Source organism: Spea bombifrons, chromosome 13 (genome assembly GCF_027358695.1).
Source record: "Spea bombifrons isolate aSpeBom1 chromosome 13, aSpeBom1.2.pri, whole genome shotgun sequence".
Classification (NCBI taxonomy): domain Eukaryota; kingdom Metazoa; phylum Chordata; class Amphibia; order Anura; family Pelobatidae; genus Spea; species Spea bombifrons.
Genome location: NC_071099.1, coordinates 27,436,233 through 27,463,435, shown reverse-complemented (window position 1 = coordinate 27,463,435; position 27,203 = coordinate 27,436,233). Strand labels below are relative to the sequence as shown.

At 42.7% G+C, this 27,203-nt stretch overlaps 3 protein-coding genes across 3 annotated transcripts; 1 reads left to right on the top strand and 2 right to left on the bottom strand.

Moving 5' to 3' along the window:
- The first annotated feature begins 396 nt into the window (after positions 1 to 396).
- LOC128471892 (uncharacterized) lies at positions 397 to 1,275 on the top strand. Its single transcript, XM_053453891.1, has one exon. It carries the CDS (start codon positions 458 to 460, stop codon positions 1,259 to 1,261), a length of 804 nt encoding a protein of 267 aa, XP_053309866.1. The 5' UTR covers positions 397 to 457; the 3' UTR covers positions 1,262 to 1,275.
- Positions 1,276 to 2,899: 1,624 nt separating this feature from the next.
- On the bottom strand, positions 2,900 to 9,822 carry IFT52 (intraflagellar transport 52). The gene is made up of 14 exons (XM_053453889.1): positions 9,631 to 9,822; positions 8,644 to 8,768; positions 8,033 to 8,120; positions 7,436 to 7,565; positions 6,930 to 7,005; positions 6,669 to 6,740; positions 6,247 to 6,373; positions 5,527 to 5,613; positions 5,074 to 5,142; positions 4,809 to 4,963; positions 4,466 to 4,553; positions 4,173 to 4,281; positions 3,837 to 3,982; positions 2,900 to 3,118 (listed from the first exon to the last, which is right to left on the bottom strand). Exons 1-14 carry the CDS (start codon positions 9,673 to 9,675, stop codon positions 3,074 to 3,076), a joined length of 1,362 nt encoding a protein of 453 aa, XP_053309864.1. The 5' UTR covers positions 9,676 to 9,822; the 3' UTR covers positions 2,900 to 3,073.
- A 4,377-nt stretch (positions 9,823 to 14,199) lies between these two features.
- On the bottom strand, positions 14,200 to 26,196 carry SGK2 (serum/glucocorticoid regulated kinase 2). Its single transcript, XM_053453890.1, has 12 exons — positions 26,108 to 26,196; positions 24,698 to 24,785; positions 23,149 to 23,206; positions 22,317 to 22,400; positions 21,812 to 21,943; positions 17,932 to 18,044; positions 17,479 to 17,515; positions 17,253 to 17,339; positions 16,603 to 16,698; positions 15,837 to 15,992; positions 15,157 to 15,246; positions 14,200 to 14,699 (listed from the first exon to the last, which is right to left on the bottom strand). Exons 2-12 carry the CDS (start codon positions 24,736 to 24,738, stop codon positions 14,538 to 14,540), a joined length of 1,056 nt encoding a protein of 351 aa, XP_053309865.1. The 5' UTR covers positions 24,739 to 24,785; positions 26,108 to 26,196; the 3' UTR covers positions 14,200 to 14,537.
- Between the last annotated feature and the right edge of the window lie 1,007 nt (positions 26,197 to 27,203).

Genomic DNA, 27,203 nt, shown 5'->3' with positions numbered 1-27,203 from the left:
GTTATGCCTCCTTCTGAGCCACTTTTGTTCCATAAAGGCTGTGTAGGGCTTAGCATGGTGCTTCTCGCTCTGATGTCAGAGATGTGCTAAGCTTTAGGGGTCAAAACTTTGCTTTCTATACCCGGTCATTCCATCTGCAGTGATCTCTGGTTCTGCTATGTAACTCAGCACCCTAGTAAATGCCCCTGCTCTTCTACAGAAGCTGAAGCTCAGTGGGGACTCGGAGATGGCCTGATGTCTCTTTGTTTTAGGAAAATGCGTTTTTTGTACATTGCAAACCTATTAAGATTCTGGAACAAGGTAGATATCGAGTTTCTCATGTATTTCTTTTTTTCTTCCAGGGTTTTTGTGAAAGTCCTGTGTGCTGTAACGCGATAGGAAGATGGCTTCTGGTTGGGACAGCAGCAGCGGTGTCAGTTTCTTGGTGTCAAACTCCAACGTCACGTTGACTGAGTTCATGGATATGGGATTTGTAGCCACCGTGCACAGTGATTCCTCCCCTTGCCCTACAAGGCTTGAGCAGTGGGACCACAGGGTTCCTCCCAAAGCTGGTGGCTCCCCATTTCTCATCAAAGTGTCCGAGTCAACACCAATGGTTCATGCGGGAGCCAAGTCGTGGCTGGGAGTGGAGGAGATCCTGCCTGCTCTTAACCGATCCCCGCTGAACCCAGATGGCGCGGTGTTTGAACTGTCTTCCATGGCTTCAGAACCTCTAGCGCAATTCAATAACTCTGTTGTTGGGGTATTCTATGGGGCTAAAGTGTCCACGCCATACAAAGAGGAGCAAGACCTCGAGATCTCTGATCCCATTCCTGTAGATGAGCCTTGTTCAAAACTCCAGGACACGGACTTGGTGGTGAGCACAGCTGGCCTCCAAAAATCTGTACCACCCATGTGGGAGATCTCTGAAATAAACTCGGCGGTGGAAGAGAGCACCCCATCCCTAGACGTGTCCATTTCTGACTTGAGGTTCACAAGCGGCTATGGTGATCCTGATGACACCTTGCCAAGCCAGGCATCAGCTGCTCCATCTGCCCAATGGGTAGGGGTGACGCATAAGGATATAGGACGCGCCTTCCTGCGGCCGTTCCGCTACCAGAGGCAGTTAAGTGCTTCTGAAATCCCGATACCCACCATGGCACCCCCGATGCACCCTTTCAACCTCTCTGCCGTGTTTCCTGATAGGATTGCCGGGGAATGGCAAATGGAGGTCGCTTCCAGACCTCATAGTCCATCCGGGACAATCGGATGTGGCTTGTGAACGAAGGTGTGTGATGTTATACAGCGGCCTCAAGCGTATTCTGGAAACTGTGAAGGGCTTCAAAGTATTGACTACAAACCAGAGTAATATCGCAGTGCCATCACAAAGACATCGATCTGATCGTAAAGTCATTGTTTGTACCGAGTGCTTCTATAGCATTTCCATAACTTTTTGAATGTTAATCTCGGAATCTTGTAAGTTGAATTAATAAAAGGCGATATTTAAATGAACTGAGACGCTTCAGACTCTTCTGTACACAGTGTTAATGTTGTCGGTTACAAAGTGTTTGCCTAATATTTTGAGATCGGGTCACCTTTCACGTGTTTGGGACCTTGCATTGCTGGCTTTTCTGGAACGGACCTGCGCTGACGGTAGCGAAGTGGCTTATTATGCGTCCTTCAAACTGCCTCTCCTCCTCAGGATTGTCCCTTTTAAGAATGGGGGGGGGGGAGAAGTAATGCTGCCAATTTAACGGCAAGATTGAACCAAACGAGACTGCCTTAGTTTTCGGGTTTGAGTAAATGACTACTTACATGTGATGTAATATGCTTAACAAAAACATGATTGATGGTAATGTAGGACACTGGTGTTGCGTGAAACACTCTGAGGGGATGGGGGGGGCAGTCATTTAATGGCCCCCTACAGCAGAAAGAACTAGTGTATGAAGGTGAATGGGGCAGCTACCTATTGGCATCTGGGGCTTGGCATCTAAACTGGTATTTTATCTGCGGAAAAAGTCCAAGGTGTGTTTGTGATGCTGCGCCTTTCTTTTGGCCCATTAAAATAAACCTATGTCAAGTCTCTGGGTGAGATGACGCTTCCAGTTTATGATGTCATATTCATGGCGTAAGGCCAACCCACAGTGACTTTCATATATAGTTTCTTTTGCCTCTCACCTACACTTAATTTCTTAATCATGGACCATAAACATGCCTGGCAGGGTGCTTAACATGCTGTGAATCCCTCGGGGAGCGGGAGGCTGTCGTCCTTTTGGAGGCAAGCCTTCAGCATGCTGAGGATTTGCATAAGAACACAGTGTTCTTCTTCCACCTCCCTCCCTGGCACAGCGGCGAGGAATAAGTGGTCGCAATCACGTGGACCCAAGAAACTACTTCAATCAGTGGCAGCCTTCCTCCAGATTGCGTTTTGTATAATATATGCAAACTTGCAGCTCTGGTACAAGTTCTGTAGATAAAATACTCACGGGCTGTGTATAAGGTATTTATAGTGACGTTTGCGCTGGTGTGAGCTACCCATCATTAACAAGAACAGCCCTAGGCAAACTCCTACTCTGTACTTGGTGTCGCTCCTCGGGAGTTGCCGGTATTAAACATTTAAGTGCATTCTCTTGCATTTAACGGGTAAATCATTAACTATTCTAGTTCCCTGCTTTTAAGTGTATTAAGTAGTATCATGTGATTTGCCGGAAGATGACAAAAACTTGTAAAAACTTTGGAAATTGCCACTTTCTGCCTTATGAGACCGGAAAGAGTAGGCGCAGCGGAACCGGTCGGCTGCTACAGGAACGAGCACCTATATTGTGTCAAAAGACCCACTGGTCCGTTATACTGTATCTGAAGCCCCTTTTGGCACCTTGAGGAATCTGTGTTAAAGATGGAACCAAAACGAGGAGGCAAATTCTATAAACCAATTTATTCTCTGCTCGGTGTAAAAAAAAAATGTCCCTTTTTAATGTGTGTTAAATATTTACATTTTCCATACCCTAGATAATTCAGAGAAAAGATATTAAAATGATATAATACAAAAATATAAATAAATATGTGCCTCCTGGTGAAATAGTTGCGCTGAGTTTTAGCTGCTCTGGAACCCGGCTTCACTGGTGTCCACATCATGTTCCTAAGACAGAAAGGGCATATAGTTAATTATATCACAGGGCTCATTTATCATTGATGGGCTACACTGATATAGGGATGGATTCGCTGGTGTCCTAGAGCGCCACTTGTACAAAGATTGTACTAAGGGCACATACATTGGCAATAATGGTTACCTTGGATGCCATTACAAGTCCTTTAGAAACTCTCTTCCTTCCGTATTTTGTCATTGCCTCACCATCAAAGTAAAAACATGTTGGTTTTAGGTCTTAAATCTGCTCTGCCATCTTCATACCCCAAGGGATAAAGCTGCATGCACAAGCACATTGCTTCTAATAACAATAATACAGCACAAACGTGCTCAAATCATGTTGAATTTTCAGTGCCAAATGATGCAATGCATAACTCTGACATCACATATGCTGTTCCAATGCATAATTCATTTTATGGCTATATTCACAAATTTAAACCGTTTTTCTTATTGTTTCTGTAAACACCATGCTGCCTAAAATTGGTAGTCAATGATATCCTTGGTTGGGGAGTCTGATGCTCCTCTAACCATCAGCGCTTAGGTAAATGGCTAAATATAACGAAATGTAAATATTTCCCCCTGTACAGGAAACTTGGAGCTCACATACAATTCTGCCTTCTGAAATATACATGCTCCAGTTTACATTTTGCCAAGGTAGGGAAATTGCTATTTATTGGAATCGGGCACTTCCCACGCTGTCGGCACTGATTACCTGATTGAGTTTTTTGAACTCCACAACCTGGAAGAAAATGTGTTCCAGTATGTGCTTGGCATCTTGTTCCTCCTTGGGAAGGTTCGCCGTCACTCCCAAAATATCTCCGCACTTCCGCACATAGAACTCCAGGTCATCGTCAGTGCCTGATGAGAAAAGGAAGAAAACAGGACTACAACATCTTGAAATCTTAAACAATTTGCAGATTTGTTGATGAGGTCTGAAGGTGTATGTAAGAAACGTGTTCCATGAACATGCACCATGAGCTGATAGGCCCTGTCCAAAAGACACCATAAAGGACCTTCAGCGAGAGTCTTATGGATCCAACATACTCACATCTGTTGGTGATTTGCGCTAGACGGGCTTTTTCCGAAGAAAAATTCTCATCAAGATCAAACAGGTCTAAGGCTGGAGGAGGGAGCTCCCGGAAGGAGGGGGGAAAAACCTGTTTGGAGACATTCATATGTAGCTGTGAGGGACACTACACTTGGGTTATGTGTGATTGTAAAATTCAGGTTCTGTGATTTTCCATGGAAACAGAATTGGACGTACAGATATTGGCATATTCCCGACAAGTGATATCAGTGCCACAAGAGCTCATTATCATGAGATAAACGGAAATCACTTACAGAGGGTTGAAGACCAGGAAGCGGAGTCTCAAACTGGGGCTGGATGAGCTGCAGAGTTTCGTGCTTCACGTTGAGCTGCTCGTAAGCCCTGTGACATGGAAAGAAAACCGCGTGAGAGGCCAGAAAAGACCCCTAGCATGAGGACGCTCGCGATACCCAAAGAGGTCCAATTCAGGCGAAGCAGATGCATGTACACAGGCTGGAAGGAGGATGGAAAAGAGGAATGGAATAAAAGTGGTAAAAAATGGCAATGAAAGAAATTCTGTACAGAAAAGTGTCCAGGTGGTAAAAATACAAAAGGAGGGGGTGAAATTAAGGATGATAGGGTTATAAGCCCACTCACTTAATCACTTTAGACAGAGAGGACGTATCAAGTCCAAAGATGCTCATGTCAAACAGGGTTGTGAAATCTCGTGGGTTCTCGTCGCCCTCCTGCAGACAGACTCGTAAGTGCTGGGAAAGTTTGTTGGTGTCGGGGAGCATAGTGTAGTCTGAAATCTAGAGAGAAGCAGCAATGAAGTCACAGCAGGGCAGAATGACACCTCCTCTCTTCCATGTACGCTGCTCAACCTCTAAGAGGCATCTTAGATTCCTCTACCAGGGCTCACCTCTGGATCCTCTGCATCGATTTGGTTTAACTGGATGTCGTCGGTGGTGAGCCACTGCATGAGCACATCCTGGAACAGACAGAGCACAACGGTCAGACCGATGGTCACATATCCTATACCAACAGTACATGGTTCCATATCTACAATGGGGATACAACCGGTACATTGTCCCATTTGTAACCATGAAATGAGATGCATTATAATACATTCTCTCTGTGTCATCATTAAAAACAAATACATGATAGATTCAATCTATGCAATGGGATATGATTATTGGTCATATTCTAAGGGATAAAGAATAGCGAGGAAACAGATATAGCAGACTGATCCTATGAAAACCAAATGGTTGGGTAACCTTATCATGCTTCACAACACCCTTTTTCCAGATTCCTGAAATAATTTAAGCGTTGGTTTGTTGCACTAAAAGCAGATCATATAACTAAAATTATTCACCAGGATCTTGCCGTTTTCCTCCTTGTCCAGATACTGATCACTGAACATGTGACAGGAACCCAGAACGGCCATCTTCCCTCCCTTCGCCTAAAAGAAAAAATAACGAATTAATTAAAAAAATAATTCACAGACAAAAGAAACTCAGAAAATAGTCATTCAATCAAAATGATAAAAAATAGGGAGAGAAGAAATTCCATGTGCAAATCACAATGCTCTCTACCCTGAGCAGCACATTTTAGTAGGAGTTAAAGGAGCCTGGAAAAGGAATTGAGCCCAGGCGGTGAACGATGGTAGAGATTCCTGCCATCAGGTGTCAGGAGTTTCATAAAAAATCTTACAGGAAGGCTGCTCGGTTCTAGGGTACAAAACAAAAGCCTCATTGATGCCTTTCATTTAGCTAAACAAGCAGTGTTTTATCTAAAAACACAGTTTATTTAGTTTGCCGGTGGCTACTACGTGGTTACATGTGGACTGACATTGGTTCATAAGCTTAAAATCCTGTCTGCCTTAGCAAAGGGGCTTTATTTTTAACCCCGTGAGCACCCACCCAACACAACGACAAGCTAACAAGCCACCACGTGAAAAGGAGGAACGCTAGGGCTCCCTGCAGAGTATTTTATGTAGAAACACTCGGGGGATCGGGAAGGGGTTGCCGGTGGCCACTTCATAAATAATAAAGGGATGGTAGAATAAAAAGGACCTGAGTGCAATGGAAGTTACCTTCGCCTGGTAGAAGGCCAAGATGGGCCTGTTGAGAGGGAAGCAGACAGATCCTGTGGACAAAATGGCCATGGCTGGCTTCATGACGTTAAGCGTGGCACCAAATGGGTAAACAAATGTCAGAGCTCTGCAAAGAAAAAAAGGCAGGGATGGGGGAAAGCAAAAAAAAAGGGGGTACAAAAGGAAGGAGGCATGAGAACAAACGAAAGAAGGGATTGTGGAGTAGGAGGGAAGAGAAATGTAAGAAAAGAGTAAATCAGAAAATGATTATGGAATATAAAAAATTATATATATATATATATATATATATATATAGATAGATAGATAGATAGATAGATAGATAGATAGATAGATAGATATATCTGCCCCCCATCAGCCTTTACCCCAAAACGCAGGCATTTAATCTCCCGCCCCAGACTTACTGGCTGTTGTTGCCTCCACCATCTTCGTCCATAACCACGGACATGTCCTTTCCCGCGGCTCTGCTGATCTCCCTGAAAACCAAATATAAAATCAAATCGTGTCCCTTGGAGAGACGTTGCTAAAAAAATACTGAATACTGAATTACTGAATAACTAAACTTAAATTAATGTTAACAATTCTGAATGTATTTTTTAAGCACCTAAGATCTTGCAACAGTCATTCAAGAGGAAGGAGATAAATACCTGGAGATAAGCACTCACCGATTTAGCACTCCGTTGGAGACGAGCGCCTCTTTGGGGTGGAAGTATTTATAGTAGACGTTTCTCATGACAGAATCTTTCGGTAAAGAAAGAAAAACAAAATGAGCTGGAAACAAGTATTTCTCTGCCACAATTCCCATGATCCTCCACAGGCATTTGGCTGGATATGGGCTAGCGGAGGATCATGGAAGCTGTGCTTTAGCGGCAGATTAGCGCTTTGACCGCCTGCCTTCCTTGGATACGTCGTCTTGTGTGAAAAGTAAAACTGTATGCATTATTCATTTTTACTGCTTGCCAAAAATCAAGTAATCTCGTGCCATAGACCGATCCTAGCCACCTGTTTCAATGAAGATGAAAACATGCAGCGGCCCAAACGCTTTTAAAATCCGTTTGCGTAACATTGTTGTTACACTGCTGTGGGTAAAATGGTACGTCTTTCACGTCTTGTTTAAGCTGAAATGAACGTTTCCCTTGAATTGATCATCGTGAATATAGCCCGCTCTGACCTGCGTTCACCATGATGCCATACTCCTCCAGCAGAAAGTTGATGTTGGTATCGTGTTTGGACTCCCCTCCTTCTCCCAGCATCACTAGGATGTCGCCGCCATTGTCCAGGAAATTCTTTAGCGCCTCGAACTGTGGAATAAGATTATTATTATTATCTATTATTTATATAGCGCCAACAGTTTACGCATCGCTTAATACAATACATAAATTCAAGGGGTCTGACAAGATGAGAACTGACAGACTAAGACAAACCCATACATTAGGTGGAGAGAGCCCTGGAACAAAATAAACATTCATTTCTTTATATTTTTGTTATTACAGAAATAATTCAAATACTTGACTTTAGCGCTAAAAACAAATGTAATAAGTGCTGCTGAATCACTGGGGGTAAAACACAGCAGTTACCCAAAAGTAATGTGAAATGACAAAGGTAATTAGTGACAGCGCTCAAAAAATAAATAAAGTTTTGGGAAAAAAAACAATAAATAATGTATTATTTATTGCTTGATTTTTTTCCCCACTTTATTAATTTTTTTTTTTAGCGCCGTCATACATTACCTTTGCGGTTTAAAAAGTTCTAAAAGTTCTTGGCTCACCTCGGCAGCTGTGAACTTCTCCCTCGGTCCCGCTGTGATCCACAGTTTAACACCTTCCAGCTTCTCAATGGTGACGTCCTCCTTCAGACTGATGGAATTAAAGGCAAAGGGGGTCAAATCAGCATTCGGGATTCCGAGAGAAAGATTAACACTTCACAGTCACCAAATAGTCAAGGTTTGGAGTCTTACATCTTATTTTTTTTTATTCTAGGAGAATAAGCAGAGCTTCGCAAAGAAGGGGAACTTTAGGGACCTCTCAGCCGAGAAGGTAACGCGCTGGTGATAAACACTTATTCAACTGAAAAGGGGGCACTTGAAAAGGTCCGTATCTATAAACAGGTTGAAAAGTAAAGTGCCTTAAATGTTAAAAGGCCAGTGTTGACACAACTACAAAAGGAAGAATGCATCTTAAAGTGCTCTGTGAGTAATCCTACCCCTCTGCAAATGCTTTAATATGCATTCTTCAAAATACATAAATAAACACTTATCTGAGCTAGAAGCTGCAGCCCTGCAGCTACAGCCACCCACCTCTTCTGTGAAGTCCCAGCCCAGCTATTTAAACTATATATATATTTATAGCATCGCGTGGCATACAGGGGCCGGCAGTATACCTCTGGATCTTCCAGTTGCTTCGTAGTCTTTTCTGCAGAGATTTATAGCCGTTGTTCGTGGTAAACAGCTCCCTCTTTGACGCATTGAACAAGACTGTGTTTCGCGTCTCGCGATCAGGAGTAATCTGAAGACAACAGCAAAGGTGGCGGGTTTTAATATCAGACACAAATATTGAAACATATATATTATTTATTGCTTTATATAGCGCCATCAAATTCCGTAGTGCTGTACAATGGGTAGACAGAACATAACAAGCAGCATTTAACATAGCAATGTGGAGGAGGGCCCGGTTCAAAGGAGCTTACAATCTAGAGGTATATATATTATATACATATATATTAAACAAGGTTAAAGGGGTACCTACATCTCATGTTAGGGGGGGTAGAGCAAAAAAATGACAGTATGAGCGTATAATATCCCACAAGATGCGGTCACCCTTATCTCTCGTCTTTACCCAAGGGCTGACAGTCAATCTATGACCTGGAATTAACGGCAAATGACATTATAAAGTGTCAACACCCCACCGGGGATCTACGATTACCAGGGACACACCGATACAAATAATGTATATCGGCATATTAACCCAAGAGAGAATTGAGTATTCAGCTGCAAAAAGATGTGAAGTTGCATACGCTTTCAGGACCCCAGCGGTCTCTTCTTCACATAGACAGTCGGGATTCCATCCAAAGAAGAGACCCGCGAGGTCCCAAAAAGCTTAGGTAACATTACCTATTTCCGGACACATCAGTGATTGTAACACTGCATATTGTACTTAAATCACAGGGAACCTGCCTATGCCTATGTTACGGCCATAGGCATAAGCCCTTTAATGATGAAGGACTGACACTATGGGGTACAGAGGGCAGGGGACAAAACAAGAGCCATTTACCGAATGTGATTAAACATTTATTAAAAAAAGACAGTTATGGTGTCGGTCTGATTACCATGGAGACTGTGAGACCGATAATATTCCCGGCGCCCGTTACCTGTTTGCTGACTCCCATCTTCTTCTCTGCGTTGCCCCGCTGCATTGTGGGCTCCCGTAACCAAGCGCCGCTCCTGCCTAGCAACCAATAGCTATCACGTGACACGGGCCTAGTACTACTCGCCCAAGAAACTACGACCCGGGCATCGTAAAAGTGACAAGAGAGGCGGGGGCAATCAAAGATGGGGTATGAGGAGGCCCGGATGGAAGCCCTCAGCAATTCCGGATTCTCCAGGGGTCCCGAGTGAATCAGAGCCCACCCTCTATATTTACAAGTGTCGGCACATGGCAGCCATCTTGGTGGGGGCATAGGTGTAAACCCTATACATGCCTTTTGGAAGCAGATTCTTAAATATTATCAAACTCTTAGACGGGGTAAGAAAAATGTACTGTGTGCCAATAATTATCTCTATGAAAAAGTCATAAAAACAGAGTCTGCTTCCACGTGCAAAATATAAATATTATAATAATATATATATAATTTGTCTTTTCTTGAGGGGGGAGTTTAACTATAAGCAAGTCTCATTACCAAGTAAATTGTGGAGGTCTGTCTTGTTTTTATTATAGTTTGGATTTATTCTTCTGAATACTTTAGCTATCAATGGGTCAATTTTTTTTAGCTATCAAAAAGTCACCAAGCAACATGTCCCATAGTGCCATCTTTGCCCTAAACAGCTTGTGAGTGCTGCCTTTGCCCCAGACAGCTTATCAGTGCCACCCCGACCCCAAACAGCCTGTTTGTGCCATTTTCGCCCCCAGCTTGTCAGCGCTCCCAAACAGCTGGTCTGTGCCATCATTGCCCCCAACAACTTGTCTGTGCCTTCTTTGCTCCTTGCCCCCCTTCCAACATAAACTCTGGCACGCATATGTAAACACACATACACAAGTTACACACACTCACTCATTCTCACTAACACACACTCCATCTCACCCTACTTACAAACACCTACACATCCATGTAGAGGACTGCATTGGGAGGCGGGTCCCGCCAAAAAACTTGCGGGCGGTCTTTCTGGGGCTGCGAGCGGTCAGGCACTGTACCTGCGGGTCCCGGTAATCCCCCGCAGTCAGTCCCGCAAGGATGCCTTCTCGCTGCTCCATTACAGTGTTTCCTATCTTGCTCCGCCCATGAACAAGGCGGAGTCACGTGACGTCACTTCCTGTGACTCCGCCTTGTTCCTGGACGGAGCAAGAGAAGAGACGGTGTGAGGGAACAACTCGAGGGCAGCCTTGCGGGACTGCGCGGGAAATCAGGTAAGGAGGCGGGCGTGATTGGCCACAAATGTGGCGGGAGCAGGCAGGATTGGCCACAAATGTGGGGGGAGCGGAACACCCACATTGCGGGAGCGGGATTCAAAACAGCGGGAGCGGGATTCAAAACAGCGGGCGGGAGCGGGATTAAAAAAGCAGTCCCGCGCAGGGCTCTACATCCATGCTCACACACATACATGCATAAATACAAACATACATACATACATGCATGCATGCATACATGCCCCCCTCTTACCTCTCATTGCTTCTGCAGCTTTCTGTCCGGCGGCTCGACAGGAACAAGGGGTTGCCGGGCTTTTTATTTGGTAGACCCTCTGCACGGTGGAGTGCCGGTTGTTGAATCTTTTGTGTATTATTTCATCTAAATTATTACGGAAATACTTGATCCAAATGATTTCATGTTTGTGCACAACTAGAAAACTGGTGAATTCCAGCGTCATCATCCAAAAGCCTCCTCTTATCATATGTTATCCTGATTTGGATCTCAATAACTATATCGTGGAACGCGGTTATAGTGTAACTATATGGAGAAAATACATTCAAGGCGACAATTTGGCAACAAATCATCTAGAGATACAATAACACTCTGTGCTTTCCTGTCAATAAATAATTCAGAAGTCATTGGCAGCAAATGTCATTAGTGCCACCTTTAAAGGGCTATTCGCGAAGCTTTGGGGTCTTCCCTAAGACCTGGGGGTCCCCAGCACTATGTTACTCCCCTTTGCGAATTGGTTGTGATTTCCATATATACGCATTCTTATTACAATTACAGTTGTTTTTCCTTCTAGGGCTGACATGTTCGCTTTAAGATGTGACGGCATAAAACGTTCACTTCTTCTTTGCCTCAGCGGGGCTTAACGAGGCATGACAGAAATTTTCCTTGGTGCTGTGCCAGTCTCGGATCACTAAGGGTCATGGAAAAACAGTGAGTACATCGCTGAGACCAAAATATTATCTTAAAAAGCTGGAAAAGGTTTAGGGAAGTAAAGATGCCTGCTTGAAACATGGTTTCTTCTTGTATATTCTATTTGCAATGGAAAAGATACATTTTGGACATTTAAAGGGTCAGTTTTTAACAATCGGTGAGAAACGGTGCTTGGTAACGTACGTGGCGGGATCAGCCATCGTTTTCAGGAAATACATTTTATATGTTCATGGCCGCGTGTAAAATTCTGCCATGCAGTATGTGGGAAGTATAATCTCACAGAAGGGGATAAGGTGCTCATATATCCTGCATACCCAGGGGAGAGCTGGCCCTGGTGGCAAGGAGGGCAATTGCGAGCAATGAGAAAGACAACTGCTAGTGAGGTAAGGGGATAGCGGGTAAGGGAGGGAGCGAGTATGTATGTCAGAGTGAGAGTGTACATATAAGTGTTTGTGTGTGAGCATGAATGTGTAAATGTTTATGCGTTTGCATGAATGTGTATGTGTGCGTGAGCATGAATGTGTAAATGTAAGTGTGCGTGAGCATGAATGTATAAATGTTTATGCATTTGCATCAATGTGTATGTGTGAGCATGAATATATATGTGTAAGAGTGTGAGCATGGATGTGCATGTTTAACTGTGTGTGAGCATTAATGTATATGTGTAAGTGTGTGAGAGGGACTACGTGTTAGCATGAGTGTGTGTTGGTGTAAGTATGCGTTAGCGTGAGTGTGCATGTTTGTGTAAATGTGGGAATATGTGTAAATATGTATGCCAGCGCAAATGTGAGTTCCGAGGGGGGGGGGTTGCAGAAGGTGCCAGCCCTCCTCTGTGCTTACCGTAGGGCAGAACTTTATATATGTTGGTCAGCAACGTATGAAATTTATGTCCTGGAAAAAATGGCCAAAATGGTCACCCTACTTAGCAGATGCCACTTAAAGCCAATCAGGTAGATGTGCTGAGTTAGTATTCATGCAATTACACTGCTGTGTTGTATGTGCACAGCCCTTAACTATCCTATATATCCTTCATATATGTGATAGAGTTTACCTTTTTACAAACACCTGGACAACATCCCACCTTCCGTTTTCCCCCTTTCTTCTGAGAAACACGGACTGTAAGAAATTACTACACATGAATTCTGTATAATATACTTTATTAGAGATACCTTGAGTCAAAAGCCACTCACAATCATACAACATTATTCCTGAATCAGACGCACAATCCTCAAGTGTATTTACTTCCATGGACTAAACTGGATTCCCAATCAGCAAAACATAGCATTTCCTTGAAAAAAGTACTAATAGTTATTGAAATCATTAAAGTGTAGACGACCAAACATCCAGTCGCTGAAATCTTACATGTTTGTACAAAATCTAATAATAAAAAAGAGTGAAAAGGACCAGGTGATAAAACTATTGGTAAAAGCAAAATATACAGTATATTTATATATATTGGCAAAAGGAGTCAAGAACGGGATAAGGGGTAGCAGTGAGAGGCAGGACAGGGGTCGTGAGAGTGAATGACGATCAATGACAATGCAGGAGGTCATACAAAGGATGTAGCATCGCAAACAGAAATTCTGGATTTACCGGTTCTGGCACTCCTAGAAACGCAGGCACAAAGTGTCTTCAAAAGACAACGTTAGCCAATGAAAAAGAAAACGCAGCAAAGCTAAGTCACCGATCCACAAGAAACCAGCGAGGGTCCCATTGTTATTCTATAATCAATAATACAACCAGTGGTATATCCTGCGCTAGGCCAGCTAGACTTATGGTGTCAGGTCCATGGGGACTTCAGCCCTCCGGTGTGCTGCTGGTCAACAGGTGATCAAGTGACATCACTTTAAATAACTAGCGCTTCAGACATTTAAGAGCGCTGGGATGTGACATCATACTACCTTTAAAACTTAAAAATAATCTCCTGTGAAGGCGACAAATGCAGATTTAGGCAGAGCGTGAGCGATGCCGCTTCTAGATCCGTGGAATGTTCAACCTAACAGCTCAGTGTTGTGGGCTGACACAGGTTCAGATAACAAGAGTATTTGTACAAAATATGAACTATATTTTTTAAAGCGAAGGGACGCCGCTCAAATCTTAAATGCTCCGACAATTGCTTTGACAAGAGAATCTGGCCTTGAAAGTGAGGCTGAGGAGATGGATGACGGTGACAGGATGTTAAAAGAGTAGAGATGTAGTAGATGTACCACAGTGAAGACAGAGTTGTCAAAGTTGTCAAAATGCTGGTAGAGAACTCTGGGTATTATAGATTTTCAGGATCTGTCTGATGGAAAGAGGACAATAAAATAGAAATTAGGATAAAGATCGTTCCTCGTCTGCCTGGCTTAGAGATAATGGTGGAGAAAAGATGGTCAATAACTAGGAGAGGAGAGTATATGAAGAGCAAGTAGGCAGTGGTCTAATACTCACATCTTTACTCATACAGCCCCCAGCACACACTTGGTCTACATCTGTATATGTAAATATATTTCCTAAATTGCTATGGTATAATTACAAGGCTGGTTTTACATTCTGAGAATCCTGAACTTCTCTACTCCAGTATTGGTGGAGTTGAGTAGAGGTCACACCACAATATATCCGTATGTAATGAATGGAGGCTATCCATAATGATCCAGCCTGAAGAAGAAGTACTGGAGGTACTCCTAAACTGCACTATTTATATATAGTTACATTTAGAAGCCACAGGACACTCAGCTTAAAAGTTCATCCTCGCTTTGTGCGTAGGAGAAACCGAGGAAAGCGCTGGAGTTGCCGGAACTGCTGAGGTTGAGGTCGGGGGTACGGCTCACTGAATTCGGGACAGCCTCTTGTGTGAACTCTGGATCAAAGTGCCGTAGGTCCCCTGGGCCAGCCTGGCAACAAAACAGCGTAGTCAGCCTAAGCAAGGTTTGATGTAGAACTTTTCCCAAACAGAAGGTGGCCATGTTAATGGAGCAACTCTTTCTGACTCATTGTTAATCTTAATGAGTGGTTGAATTCCAATGAGATCCTTGGAGTTATTGACATATCCTACCTTAAGACATTGCTGAGCTAATATCAAGGTTCATGAAGCTTACACATGTTATAGAGTTAAACTATTCACAAGTAGAATATTATGGGCCTAGAAAGTCACTTTTTCAGCGTGGGAGGTAAAATCTTGAAATGTAAACCCAGAACCATTTAGAGATTGGTTTTTGCCATACCCTTTTCTGTTATGGCATGAATACTATTGACATTATGCCCCAATAACTCAATTATTTCCCAAGATAAGCACTTGTGTAGCCAGGTTTACCCCAAGGTAAATGAGAGATATGTTAGGAAGCCACTCACCACATTGGGGTTATAGGGTGGAGGGATCCTCTTGTGATACAGGTCGTCCCAGTTAATTGGGCTAAAGAAAACATGATTCTTGATTTCAAGCTGCAAGAAGAAATACATTACAACAATATGAAACAGTATAAAACTACAGGTGAGAACATAACAGTGAACACTTACAATGGTGTAAACATGTTCTGAGGTCAGCAACCGATTGTCATGGTAAGTGGGGCATAGCGTGTCGCTGGGTTTGGGATGGGGCTGGCCTAGGCTAATTTTTGCTCTTGACACCTTGTGGTCTACAAATGGCATACTCAACAAGCCTTATGTATTGTGAGTAATTGTGGTGCAAAGTGGTGAAAGCAGAACAAAACACCTTTCTCTGGTTGCCATGGTGACTGTACCATTGTTCCTACTCTGCACTGGAATGTATCTTCATATATTTTGCCCAATGACTTATATATTATCGGATACGTATAATCATAAGGGCCAAGTGTTTTATACTAAAATCATAGTTCTGCACTTTACACTTATATTGTACCCCAATTTAGATCTAATTTCAACTTACATCATGGCAGACTTAGACTTACATCATATTGCCTTCTCATTGGTTCTCATCTTCCCTTCCATTTAAGTAGCCTTGTTGTAATGTATATAATAATAATAAGGATAATAAAGTAAAAATGGTACTGTACAAAATCGGCTTTGGATCCCAAACGGCTGTGTTGGTCCTTGTGGAGCAGTCCACGGAGAATGTCACAGGTGGCTGTGGTCTTTCCTCCTGGAAGCTGCAGAGGCTGGTTCAGAATATTATCGTACATCTGGGACACATCCCGACTGTAAAATGGTGGCTGGAGGGAAAGCAGGAGAAAAAAGTCAAATAAATAAATAAAACAGGAGAAAGAGAGGAGAAAAATAAGGGACGGACATATTGAGACAGTACATGTGATATCAAAGGAGAAGAGCAAGGAGAAAAGAGAGGAGAAGCAATGATATGGGTAAGGAAAGAGGAATAAAAGAAGGAACAAGGAGGAAACAATGCAAGATTGGAGGAAAGTTGGACATAGGGAAAAGAGGGTGAATTGAGTAAAACTGAGATGCAGAGGTGCAGAGGAATCGGGGAACAATGGTTATGGTTAGAACAGAAAGTAAAACTGATAAACTGTAATAAAAGAGAAGCAAAAAATGAAGACATTGCGTAATGGAGGCAACAGATTTTGTTTCCATCCCCTCTGCTGGAATTTGCCCCAAACAACCAAAACATTCTCAGTAGAAAGACTTGAAAGCACAAACTTTAGACTTTTTTATGAGCAGGGGTAGGCACCAATATTGCTCATGGTGGACACTTATTGGGTTGTATGGTGGACAATTTAATGATGTCCTATGGACCTGCACAAACCTTGCCACGGACACTTTGTCTATCCCTGTGTATGAATAACTTTTCTTCTAAACAATACATACCAGCCCATACAGCATCTCATACAGGACAGCTCCCAGACACCACCAGTCTACTGTGCGGTCATACGGCTGCTTTCTCAGGACCTCAGGGGCCAAGTACTGCACAAATAGACAGAGAAGTAAAACACGACATTTTAGTACTCACTATTAGAACTTTTGGGGTATAAATCTCCATTTTCCTCTATCAAAGTGCAATGTGGTGTACAAACTTATTTGATGTATAGATATAGTGCTAACGTCAACTGTAATATTTAAAATGAATCCATTATAAAGAATTCCCCTCTCCATCACGACCATGTACTTGCCTTGATGTCCCCATGTCTATTTCCAAATTTGCTTCTATCCCTGACCCATGATGATCTCCCTCTCCTGTGGCACATACTCACCTGATCTGCCGCTCCAGTGGCACACCGGGCACTTAAGTGTACAGCAGACGGCTGGGTGTGTGCGGCCGCACGGTGCATTGGCATAAAAACTTACTGCGCAGCCATGCATATCCAGCCATCGGCTACACTTATGTCATCAGATGGCTGCTGGCCTTAAAGTGCCAGGGTCGCCCCATCATTGTCAGTCGAGCCCTACACCATAGTCACCAGTACAAGCCCAATATGCACACAGGACAATAGTAGAACACAAATTCAAGTTATTAATACCTCAGGGGTCCCACAAAAGGTACAGGTGGTCTCTTCTGGTTCCATTCCCTCCTTACAGAGTCCAAAATCAGTCAGCACCACATGTCCCTAGAACAGCAGGTGACACATTATGACATTGGGCTAAGAGCTACCATCCTTTCTGATGTCCTGATATCCCTGTTAAATCTTCCCAGCCAGCCGTCTCTTTTTAAAGAACTCTTCTTCCCACACTGCCTTAACATCTCACCTGGCTATCCAGAAGGATATTTTCCGGTTTTAAATCCCTGTAGAGAGACAAAGAATGATGTTAAAGATGACAAGCAATTAGATACAAGCACTTGACATGATTATCAGTAGATTCCATGATGCAGATACTGTACTGTATTGACCAGCAGATCTACTATATAGAACTAGTTTCCTGATATCGTCTGCTGTATCTGAGAAGAACCCCAGAAGAATGCCTTGCCTATTTGCATGCAGTAAAATACCCTTCATTATAAAAAACAAAATGGTGGACGTGAGGCGACCAAGTACCATAGTGTTCTGAAGCTGTTAAAACTGAAAATAAAATTCCCCTTTCCTCTTCCTAAAAAACACCTTATAAACACACCTAGCCTATGTTAAAAGTCCCTTCCTCAAATGCAACTTGTTGGTATTGAAGGCTGGCATGTGGGCTGATGGAGGTCTTGGTGGGACGTACCTGTAGATGATATTTTGGGAGTGCAAGTAACCGATGGCGCTGGCAACTTCTGCAGAGTAGAAACGAGCACGGGGCTCCAGGAAAGAGCGCTCTCTTTGTAGGTGAAAGAAAAGCTGGTGAGGGAAGAAGTAAGAGAATCGTGTGGTTGGTCAATGAAGGCTTTTTTCTTGGATTTAGTCAAGGTCAAAAAGAAACAGTGAAAGGTGATGGATATGATGTGGGGTTTCCAGAAAGACATCTAGAGGTTGGTTTTAAGGAGACTGTTGTGTATTAGATCGGTGGAGAGAAAGTGATGTTACACAACGTAGGAAATTTTCATATCTTTAAACCAAGGTGAAGAAGAGGACATGTGCGGACAATTACAAAAACTGTAAATTCCAGCATAAGCGTGTGAAATCAGCTATATGTGTCGAATGCCTGAAGTTCTCAAAGTGTGATGATTTTATAGAGTATCTAAGTAGAGTCCTTTTGTAATTGTTTAGTGGTTTGTGAGTTGTGGCTTCAGTCTGAATAATGATATTGCATCAAAAGTGAAGTGGTTGAGCACCACTGCTTTAACCATTTATGCATTGTGCACGGGATACTATTGCTCCCAATGTTATATTGTCTGTCATAGGACAAACATTGACATCCACTTCTCACCTATGAAGACCAAAGGTAGCATTGCTTGTTGGATCCAGTACAGCTGAACTTAGAAACAACAACACTCCTTTCCATAATGAGTCATGGATTTATTAGCATAAACGCACAAGAGATGTCAAACAAGATATCGTCTCGTTTCGAGTATACTTTGCCTCTTATCATGCCATGAAAATGCTTCACGCAGGATCAGCATAGTAATAAAGGCTGGGCATTATGCCAACGCCAAATATTCACACCAGGCTGGTTTGCTACGAATGAGAGCTGCCACGTTAAGTTTCCGGTTGCAGATAGATAGTGAATGAATGTAAGTGAAGCTATCCAGCAGCAGAAGAGCATTTCACCCCTGTGGTGGATGGTTGCATTTCAAAGAGTGTTATTTATGTAATATATTTTATATTCAGTTTTTATTCAAATTAATTTTTTTCCATCAAGCAAAAGGCGTTCCATTGGAAGAAGTAGCCTTCAAACATGGTAAATAGCTTTATTTTCATAAATTTCACAAAATTCCGGCAATTTATAATAGACAATCAGTTTGTTCTCCCCGGTGGTGTATTCTGGCCTATGCCAACTAGGCTTAGACCTAGGGTGGCAGGTTCAAAGAGGTGTCAGGGATTGTCTTAGGTGATCAGGCTCCCTGTAGTACCTCCGTTCAGTGGCCCAGTTAAAAGGGAGATCACTGGTAGTGGTAAGTAGATACGCCACTGGCTCTCCCCATGCATTGTTGATCACCATATATACACAAATTCCTTATTGCCCCTAGGTAAATCACAAACTACCATATCAAGATAGACAGAGGACACTATCTAGACATTCCTCCGCTAAAATACTCCTGTTAGATGCTTCCTTACACTCTCACCAGGACACGAGATGACAAATGGTACTAACAATTTGCAAACACGGTATGGGGTTCTTGTTGTGCTCTAACATAACAGCAAAATAAATGTGCCACCACCATACCTTCCTGCTGACGGCGCAGGCAGAGATAATGAGCCGTGAGGCTCTTAGCTGCTTTTACTCACATCCAAATGTAACCTTTTGAGTACCAAACGCAGGAAGACGTTGCAAACCACTGGCCAACGTGAAGACCAAAAGAATTCAAGCAGCAAATTACATCTCTCTAAACCAGCTACTGTTCTACAAAGTATCTACGGAGACAGAGGCTACAAATCATTAAGCATCAAAGCCAAGTAGTCTACATTTAAAAAAATTTCATGATGTATTCACTAAGTGCTGGATTCTCGCTACCGAGTTAGACGACTTGGGTCAATTGGGCCCTAAATCAGGTCATCGGGCTCTGAATACAGCAGATATTCAAATAATTCACATTTTGCCTGCCTTGTTGCTTGCGGAAGTGCTTACATGAGCCAGAATGATCTCCCGTTACGCTCGGCTATACTCAGTAGGAGCTCAGTGGCAAATGCAGCCGCAAATTCTAACTTCCAGCCATGTTCAGCGGAACCCTGTCGGTTTCAGTGGGATTACTGATCTTGGCAAGGTCCTTCCTAAAGCATCCCACTGCGCTAATTTGCTGAATCTGCGACAATTGCAGATTAATCCACTTCATTGCATAACCGAGTTTATCACTTCTGCCTTCCATCCAGCAAACGTCGGTTTCAGTGGGATCTTGGAGTTTTGTGAAAAGATGCCATATATTACCGATCGTTTCGCCTCGGATCTTCTGCCAATGTTGGCTCGGTGTAGGTGACAACAAGACATGTGCTTGGCGGTTTAAGCTGATTTAGGACTCGTCATATTACACGTTAAAGTCACTCCCTGCCCTGTTTTGTCTTCCAGGAAAGAAATATCCACCTAGTCATGCTTATGCACCAAAAAACTGTTTATACTATTAACAAAAATTGTGCTGGAGGTTTAAGTTGATCTTCTCAAAGCGAGGGCTGTAATTAGTACACAACGTTCCAAATCACAGTTGGGTTTCTGGAATCAACAAATGTTTTAATCCTTCGGGATTTCTTCAAAGTTTATTATACAAAATTACCCAACAACAGGCCTTCAAATGCAAATCGCCATTCTGCAATATACATTTGGCAAACTTTCTGCATTATAGGCTGTTTTTTATGTTCGTAAGTAACTTGCCCAGGGCAAATGTAGCTTCTGTTGAACAACAACTCCCAAGAAGCTCAGTTATTATTTGGCTGGATACAGCTTTGTTGAGCTTCATATGAGTTCTAGTACCATGATCATCCATGTTCTAGATCATATCACCTAAGATCTGCTGACCACATACATCCCTGAAAGTTCATTCTAGAAGACCCAAGTGTTCTATCATCCTGCTTTAATAAGGTCCAACATATGTCCTCTTCATTAAATGTGTTCTGCCATATCAGTAGTCCGTAATAATGCTTATAATCTCATCACCAAGTTCTGATCAATAAGTTCCTCTATGTATGACCAGTGCTCTACAATCTGCAACCCCTCGAGACCCTTAGCAAGCAACTTAAAACCAGGTTATCTCTCCTGTTGCCAAATCATTGCATCTAAGACCCTAACTTAAGAATTTACTACCTCGCGCCTAAATAACCTGATTCATATCTCCTGCTCCTGTCCTGTTTGCGTAACCTTGGCCCTGACGTCCATTCTGTGTTTGATCATTTGCCTGCTTGATATTCTTTTGTCTTCCTTGTTATTCATTACCCTGAACATGCTTTTAGGGTTACCCAGGTCTGCCCAGCTCCCATTTTATATTGTTCTTAAACATACCTTTTCCTTCCTTCCCTTTGATTATATCGTTGGAAACCGATGACCTGCATTATGACTATAATGTTGAATTTTTGGTGGGGGAGTGGTATCTGACCATGCCCATTCCACGCCTATTTCCCCCAATCTCCCTCCCACTCCCCACCCACTACAGGCTTTCTGGGGCTTACCACATCCCTAAGTGCAGCTAGCCCTGCCCCTAAGCACAACTAACCCCTCCCTTAAGCACAGCTAGCCCTGCCCCTTCACAAAACCACTTCCCTAGAGGAGGGAGGGCTCTGGATAGTCTGGGAGGTTTCCATGTATGATAGGACACATGGGTAGTATGTCGTTGGATGTGTATGCAGTATGTGAGGCAATTTGTATATGAAGAATGTTGATGGATTTGTTGGCTCGTGGCCTGTATGGCATTGTAGGATGTATGTAGTGGCACACAGTGTATAGGTTTGCATATTGAGCACATTTTCTGAACATTTCTCATCATTCCGTAGTACACACATTGCAAGGGGTGTCATAGTCTTACCTCCCCACCATTGACATAGTCCAGGACGAAGTAGAGTTTCTCTGTGGTCTGGAAGGAGTAGTGTAATCCCACCAGGAAGGGATGCTTCAGGTTCTTGAGCAGAACATTCCTTTCCGCCATGATATGAGATTGCTGAGGGACACAAGGTGGGTATTTTAGAGCTTAGATGACATGTCTTATAAAGTGGTCCGCTTTAAAGTGCTGCCTAAATGTTACAGTCTGTTGGTGGGTTGCAAGTGACGATGGTTGGCATTGATTAGCTACTATTTTGTGTTCTCCCAAGGAAAATCCCTAAACCCCCGTAGAATTTTCTCTATTCTACTCCTTTGCGCTGAAGCTACTAAACTTTAAAGTATTAAAAGAACTGCCACCACTGCAAACACCATCCTGTACTCAAACCCAAAGAGAATAGTTTTTAGACTGTCAAGGCAGGGTACGTGAGTTCCTTGCTGGACCCTTTAATGTCTTAATGGATGATCTCCTCCCCACCTTCTGCAGCTCTCACCTCTTTCTTCTTTAGGATGGTCTTTTTCTGAAGGACCTTCACAGCATAGAAGCGATTGTCACATTTCCTCTTGGCCAGAAGGACCTGTATGGAGGAAAGCGTGAAAAGTGTGAATTATGAGCGAGAGGTACGAGACGAGTTTACCGATAAAATGGGCAGTGAGGCTTCAGAGGAACATTCGGGGAAAAACACATTCATGGGTAGGCAGGGAATGATGGAAACTCTGGAGTACAAAAGGAAAGTGAAACTTGTGATGGAATAAAAAGATACGAAGCGAGCAGAGAATAACGAAAATATTAACGAGCACGGAGAAAGCAGAAGAAATGTCAGCAACCCCCTTCCACAGGAATGTCCCTGTCGAGAGTGCTCAGATTAAGAGATTAGTGACCAACTCCGAGTCCTTGGCAGCAGAAGCCCCGGAACTCACACTCTAATAAATTCTCCTGCGCGGTGGGGAGCTCACCCCCCACAACAGAAAGAACAGAAAGAATAATATTTTCTTTCAGAGCTTGTGGCGTATTTCAACAGACGGCCAAATTGCGGATAAATAGATAAATAATAGATCATAGAGATAGATGATTGATAGATAAATAAATAATAGACAGATAAGATAGATAATAGATAGATAGATAGATAGATAGATAGATAGATAGATAGATAGATAGATAGATAGATACATTAGATGGATCAATTATCATCGGCTTTATGCATGTTTCACATGGATCGTTCTCTCTGCAGTATATACTGTGTTATATATATATATATATATATATATATATATATATATATATATATTCATATTGTATATGATCAGGAGTAAAGGAGCACTAACCTTTCCAAAACTTCCTTTCCCGATTATCTTTAGGAAATCAAAATCGGTGGGTTTGGCACTGCAAGAATGACAAGATAGAATGTTAACCCTTTCTGCACTGCACAAAATGTCATGCCTGTTAAATATTACTACTAATATTATTGTTAAATAGTACTACTACTACTGCTAATAATAATAATAATAATGTATTTCAAGTCTTCGGACGATGAGATGCTCCCCCATCCAGCTCTCGGATGGTTGTGTTTTAATTACACGTTTTTGGCCCTTGAATGTGCAGAATTGTCCGAATTGCCTTATTGCAGTTGTCTTCACAGCGAGGGTATTTTATTACAGGGTCTCTAACCCTTCGTTTAATGAAAGCCACTGACGATTAATGAACTGACTCTTGAAGCTACTATGCAGAGATTCCTCTTTTTAGGGAATACGGGTATATTTTAAACATTTTACTGCCTTGCTGTTTCCTGTTTCGAAGTATATTTTGATGGATTACCAGCTTTTTATTAGTTCTATTGTTTCTGCTTCAGTTTATCTTCCTCTATTCCTGCTTCTCCTTATTTCCCTAATTGTAAAGCCTCTTCAGTATATCCCACGTCAGTACCGACCCTGGCCATAGGAAGGGACAAGTTGGCTGTCTACAGCACCAGGCTGCAGGGGGCGCTACCCTGATGCCATCAATACTCAGTGTCATGAGTAGGTGGTCATTGTTGACCCATAAGGCATAGACATAGGGACAGCTAAGCATCATGGGAGTCATAGGATCATATTTCTGGGGCAATTATTAATTGTGGACCAATGACCATGAAACCAATGGACCTTTCCTTCTCAATGAGAACTCAATGTAGTTGAGGGCTGTGGGGGGAGAATGGGGTATGACGGGACTGGGGGGCCCTGTCTTTAGGTTCCCCAAGGTTTTCGATGGACATCAGGGGAGGAAAAAAGGGACAAGAGAGATTTACTTTGTTGTAAACAACAGAAAATGCTGATCGGTTAAGAAACTGAAAGATATGTAAATCCTCTCGGACTGTTGTAATCAATATCATAAACTTTTATCAGCTTCCAAGAAAGCGAAGGCATTCACTACAGCAGCAGTAAGTGACAAACGCATTAAAGCGTACGAACCCTTCTCCAGCGTTTACGAGACGTACAGGTTTTATCCCCATCAGAATAATCAGACCCTGATCAGCATACCTGGGAATTTGCCCCCCAAGTCCCGGGGTTTCTACCCCATTTTAAGGACAGGCGGGTATTTTGTATTCTACTCTGATTTAATGAGATCTGAGCATCCCAAACGATCCTAGCAGCTTTATCACAGTTCAAACCCCTGCTTGAATAGAGGTGGCAATTTTGTATAGCTCCGGTCAACATTAGTACCTCTTAGTTGAGTCACGGCGATAGGATGGACAATTAAAGGTTAAATATTCAGAGTCTCGGGATCAGATCATTTCTATAATTCCAAGGAATGCTGGTCAGCAAAACCGGCTCAAAACATGTTTTATTTCCAAACCAGGTTTAGAAATTTTTGGCAATGGGAAGCATCTCATGAACTCACTTTGGGTTGGCTGAAGGCCCCAGGTTTATGGTCGAAGTCATGGCGGAAGGCAAATGGAAGCGTTTACCTCCTGATCTCACTCCGTCGGCTGTAAAATTAAGAAGTTCAGTGTTAACCCAAAATAGGCTACAGGTGAGCACAAGGGTAGGGCAGGTAAGACCTGGTGTCCACATTGTCATTAATTAAGGAGGTTCCAACGTAGACTATGATGAAGCCACCATTGTTGCTAGGGATTGGTAAAAGTTTAAAAATCATGCGTTCTGGGGCTTTAACAAAATAATATATTATTAAAGAATGTCACCCATACTCTGTCCATGTCCCTCATTGCCCTGTTTTTGTTATCTTTCTTATCCATACATCAATGGTCTGCTTACCACAGTAGAATGAGAATGTCAGACCCACCGGATCACGGTTCCATGCAGTTACACTGAGTTGGTGCCTTTACTGATACTCTTTGATCTTTTTGATTCTCAACACAGTTTGAGGCCACCGTTCTACTCATTCTACTTGATGAAGACATTTGATGAGCTGCTGTCTTTGCTTTTGTCTGTATCGCCCTCCATACGCTTTAGGTCCAGAACAATGTTTGGTGGTGCAGGATTTTATTTAAACTGGGCATTTAGCTTCAATGTACAATTTGTCTGCATTTTCCATTTAACCAACGTATTGGTACCCCACAAGTACCCCACAAGAGTTCCAATGATACCTTATATACCCCTTATATACCCATCCTAACAATGTCTACAGATTAGTTTTTTCTTGATGGGTCCAAGACTGAATTAACAGCAGATATTGTAAGGTTTTACCAGCTCAACAGTGCAGCCGAGCGATCAACATCTCCTGGAACAGAGGCAGAAAGGTGGAGCAACTCTATGGCTAGGGGCAAGATTCCAGGACAGGAGAAGTGGTCACTTTTGCCCTACTCTGCATTTAGCCATGTCCACATACCCCTCCCTATACCATGTAACGCTGTTTGAGCTCTGAAAACTATCATACAAATCCTCTTATTGACCTCAATATCTCCATGTAGGACATTGGGGACCTTAGAGAGCATGTGGGCTCCTACTTGGTGGTATCTCAGTGGACAGCACTCATCTTAAAAATGAATGCCAACACTCTTTATTGCTGGAAAAGTTACAGTTTCAAAGCGACCGGACAACGCGAGCCCAGATTGTACAAAAAGTATCCTTGTTTTATGCATTTATGATGCTGACTTTATCCCTCTTTGTCAATAAGTAGAACCTACATATCTGGAGTAGACAGAAGTCTAGTAGGTGATGGATCTGGGTTGACTCAGGAGTCCAAAATAATAATAAAATATATCTTTTTTTAATTAGTCCAAAAATAACCATTTAGTATCAGGGTAACATCTTGCATTCCAACTCTTTTCTTCCTATGATAACCTCCTACCTGTCAGATGCTGTAGGTAGGGGGTCCCTCTCCCTTCAACGTCCAAGACCCCGACTCACCTCTACCTTATGCTAAAACTTGTTTTTGAGTTGAAAGAGGTGGAGTGAACGGAGGTAGGAGGTGGAGGGAGAGGAGGAGTGCGAAGGGGAGGAAAGAAGGGGGGGGACTAGTGTGAAGGTCAAAAAAAATTCTCTCAAGGAGGGTTTGGAGTTGGTGTGGCTAATGATTAACCCCTTAGTGCTTAGGCATTCTGTCTGGGGAAATTACAAGAAAATATTCAACATTATTGTAGGTCTGGTATGCGTGTCATGGGGTATAACCGGGAAAAGAAGATCATAAAGTGACGGACAGAACATTGCCTACCGCTCTAGAAAGTGATGTAGAGAATTGATATATATATATTTATATATACTACTGTTTAAAGGTTTGGGGTCACTTAGAAATATACTTATTTTTGAAAGAAAAGCAAAATGTGTTAATTAAAATGACATACAATAAATCAGAAATCCAGCACAGACGGTGTTAATGTTGTAAATGACTATTGTAGCTGGAAACGGCTGATTTTTAATGGCGTACAGAGGTCCTTTATCACTCCCATCACTCCTGTGTTCCAAGGCCCTTTATCACTCCCATCACTCCTGTGTTCCAAGGCCCTTTATCACTCCCATCACTCCTGTGTTCCAATGGCCCTTTATCACTCCTGTGTTCCAGTGGCAGGTTGGGTTCACTAATCCAAGTTTAAGGCTAATTGATACTTAGGAAACCCTTTTTGCGATTATGTTACCAGCCAAAAATGTCCTTGTTTTCCATGAAAACAGTTAAGTGACCCCAAAATTTTGAATGGTAGAATGTATGTATAAATATACATAAAGTAGAGGGTGTGTAGAACAACATATGTATACGACCACAATAATGCACAGGTGCAGTGTGTAAGTTGCAGCTTCTTGAGAAATCTTATCTCGCCTGTTTCTTGTATGGTGTTTGGGGCAGCTGTCTCTTTCCTCCATGAACACGCGGTGCTTTACACGCGCTCGCTGGGCACCACCTGCTGGTGGGACGCAATGCAACCTACACATCCTAGCTACAGGTACGGCAT

Coding starts and splice junctions, on each gene's coding strand:
- IFT52 (XM_053453889.1), bottom strand. CDS start 9,675: ATGCAGCGGGGCAACGCAGAGAAGAAGATGGGAGTCAGCAAACAG. Junction 7,006..7,435: donor TGGCATCATGGTGAACGCAG/GTCAGAGCGGGC, acceptor CTTTACCGAAAG/ATTCTGTCATGAGAAACGTC. Junction 5,143..5,526: donor AGGAAAACGGCAAGATCCTG/GTGAATAATTTT, acceptor TGTCTGTTCCAG/GATGTGCTCATGCAGTGGCT.
- SGK2 (XM_053453890.1), bottom strand. CDS start 24,738: ATGACTTCGACCATAAACCTGGGGCCTTCAGCCAACCCAAA. Junction 23,207..24,697: donor GGGCCTTCAGCCAACCCAAA/GTGAGTTCATGA, acceptor TCATTCTTGCAG/TGCCAAACCCACCGATTTTG. Junction 16,699..17,252: donor CCTTTTGTGGGACCCCTGAG/GTATTAATAACT, acceptor CTATTTGTGCAG/TACTTGGCCCCTGAGGTCCT.
- LOC128471892 (XM_053453891.1), top strand. CDS start 458: ATGGATATGGGATTTGTAGCCACCGTGCACAGTGATTCCTCCCCTTGC.